This window comes from Lottia gigantea (genome assembly GCF_000327385.1).
Source record: "Lottia gigantea unplaced genomic scaffold LOTGIsca_2252, whole genome shotgun sequence".
Lineage (NCBI taxonomy): Eukaryota > Metazoa > Mollusca > Gastropoda > Lottiidae > Lottia > Lottia gigantea.
Window position 1 is genome coordinate 1 of NW_008708603.1, and position 2,973 is coordinate 2,973.

The 2,973-nt window shown below is 38.1% G+C and overlaps 1 protein-coding gene across 1 annotated transcript in view; it reads right to left on the reverse strand.

Moving 5' to 3' along the window:
- Nucleotides 1–373: 373 nt before the first annotated feature.
- Nucleotides 374–2,973, reverse strand: part of LOTGIDRAFT_176615 (hypothetical protein) — a gene marked incomplete at both ends in the record, with an annotated part of 3,508 nt that continues 908 nt past the window's right edge. The window contains 3 exons of the mRNA XM_009054805.1: nt 374–465; nt 551–721; nt 820–1,052. Coding sequence (XP_009053053.1) covers nt 374–465; nt 551–721; nt 820–1,052 — 496 coding nt within the window. The remainder of the gene's footprint in view (nt 466–550; nt 722–819; nt 1,053–2,973) is intronic.

Here is a 2,973-nt window from a genome sequence, read left to right on the forward strand (position 1 = left end):
CATATTAAGACTAATTTAGCATTTGAAAATTATTTCACTGGTTTAGATATCAAAGATACAATTTTCAGTTTTTATGTTTAGTTTACCTTCCATATCTTGTATGCAGGCAACATGCTTTTTCTGCTCGCTCCAGATTGTGTTGAGCTCTTCCTTCAGAATGGCAACACCAAGTGAATCTGTTACCCCTGTCAAGCTCAAAATAAGGGATTCAATTTCCTCCGTTGTTTTCTTTACACCCCTCGTTCATCTGCGACAATGCCTATAGAGTAGCAGAAATAATTCAAATATAGTTTTAGATTACTACAAGACTGGTCATCGGATTAGAATTTACATGGATTATCTTTCTTTCTTAATTATGTTAATTATAATTTACCTCTCTAATTCTCCCTTAGTTATCGCCTTGTTTATAGCAGACTCACTCGGATTTGGAATACCAGAGGCTTCTATTTCCTTCTTTTTGGCAGCCTGTAAATGAAAAAAAAAAGGGATTTTCAAGTTAAAGGGGCAGTCTGATTTTTTTAGTTGAAAGTTTTTACTTAACTCCACATACCTTAAGATTAGCTAAATCTGTCTTGTCCCATTCAAATATGGCGCTGGATAGCCGGGACATGAAGGTGCCATATAATGGATGACTCTCTGAAGTGCAACCAAGGGCAAGGCGTCGCATAAAATGCCATATATCGAGACGGATTTTTAAATCTGTCCACTTGGAAAACAGGACCTTAAAAAAAAATCATGTAAGTAGCTTTAAGGTCATGATGGATATAAAATATGTTTTTTTTTTTTAAATAACTACAATTTCGTAAGTGTGTACGGTACCTTAAACTTAGATGGACCGTCTTGGTTGCAGCATTCACGGTCTGTGTAGAGGCACTTGGGTAGATCTTTCTGTGAATTTTCGAATCTTGACATCAATCCCTCTGCCATCTCCCTTAAACTGTCAACAGATTCAGAAGTTGTCAGTACTGACATCAAAATTTCGCCCCTCTCGTTGCCACATTGGTTGCCCATTGAGCACTGTTTGCAGCCTTTCCTTGAAGTTTTTTGCACATCTGAAAGAGTAATTATACATCAAATTCAAACATTTGTTTATGGAAAATCATCTTTTTTAAATCACTGTGCATTTTTTGTACTGCTTTCAACATAAATGAAATAATTTACTTTTTTGGTTGAATCTATTTTCAATATGGTGCCATAGGTTGGTGTTATCATAGCCTTCAAGGTTTCCATCCGGTTGAAAACATCCCTCACATAGCTACAGCTCCAATAACAGCTTCCATGGTTGGTGCTTCAGCATAACTATGTTGGCTGATACTGAGAGACTTCAAACCCTTCCTGTGTTTCTGGCAGTCTTAAATGTATACCAGCTGTTTTTATATGCTTACACAATGCAACGATCATTGCACTTATAACCCTTCCAACCGCATCAAAACTATTTGTTGCTATTATAGACAGATGGATATACACTTACCATTAAAACTTGTCCTATTATCGTCAATTAGAACTTGAAATTGGCACTCTTTTCCAAATGACGCTATTAAAGCACGCGTTTTCACTTCGGCTGGACTCATTGACATTGCGAAATGACCAGGAGTTTATTTCTAGCAGACGATATTTCTTTCTAACATTCATACGTATTCACCTAATAAACAGGAGACCGAGATATTATCCTGTCCTATCTACTACCTATCGCCACATCTTACGGGCACGTTCTATGGTCACATCCATTAAAGTGTAAATGATGTTTTAACATCAAATCCCCCCTCCCTTCTCTTTTGATTTTCGCATAGTTGTTTTTCTTTGGGTTGTTTGATATCGGCGACGTTTACAGATATAACTACTTTGCCTTACACTATTTCTATTTAGTTCAGTGCGCATGCGCAATTTACCATTTCCCATCACGTGGGTTTGTTTATACGTCACAATTACAATCATACTAACGATGATAATGAGTGTAACTGAGTCATACCAGGGGGCTTTGATGTGTGTTAAGTCTAGGGTACTTAATGGACTTACGGACCTATCTCCAATTGTATTACTCACGTAATACATATACTAAAATTGGAACGATACAGAGAAGATTAGCATGGCCCCTGCGCAAGGATGACACGCAAATTCGTGAAGCGTTCCATATTTTTCGAATCTTGATACGAGATCCTTTTTACAAACCCTTATCCTGACGCCCGGTATATGGTGCTATTTTTTTTTTAATTTCGATATTTCTTTGGGAGCAGCTTTAAGGCAGTTCTCTGAATGACAGCACGGTTATACATAGGCCTATTTTAGGTAAACAATAATACAACGTCATAACAATCGCCGCTTAAAACAATCAATGCATTGTTGTTGCTGTTTAATGCCAGTATTGTAGGTTGAAGTGCCGAAGAAGGTTTCCGAAGCCAATGAATTGCCAAACAACTCAATTATGTCATAATTAGCAATACAATTGACATATATATGCTTCCACAATGCGATGATAATTGCACTTATAACCGTTCCAACCGCATCAAAACTATTTGTTGCTATTATAGACAGCTTCCATGGTTGGTGCTTCAGCATAACTATGTTGGCTGATACTGAGAGACTTCAAACCCTTCCTATGTTTCTGTCAGTCTTCAATGTATACCAGCTGTTGTCGAAGCCATTCTTCAGAATGTATTTCCTGCAAATTGTTTCTCATGGCTGTGGGACTGTTTCCGAATGTTCTGGAACGCAGCAAAGAAACAACAGCACGATCACAGGCATACTTGTGAGTGAGCAGAACAGGAAACCGTGACTTTACTGCATCACTTAGTTGTTGAAGTAGTCTGGTGTCATACGATATGTACTGCCCTAAGCAAATTCGACAGTACATATATTCTGCTGCAAGGTATTAACATTCCTTCACATTCATGACCAGTCTTACTCGGTCGTAGAGGCCCATTGAACGGAGGGAATTGTCGGCACAATTCACACACACCGGGCACTTGAAATCTA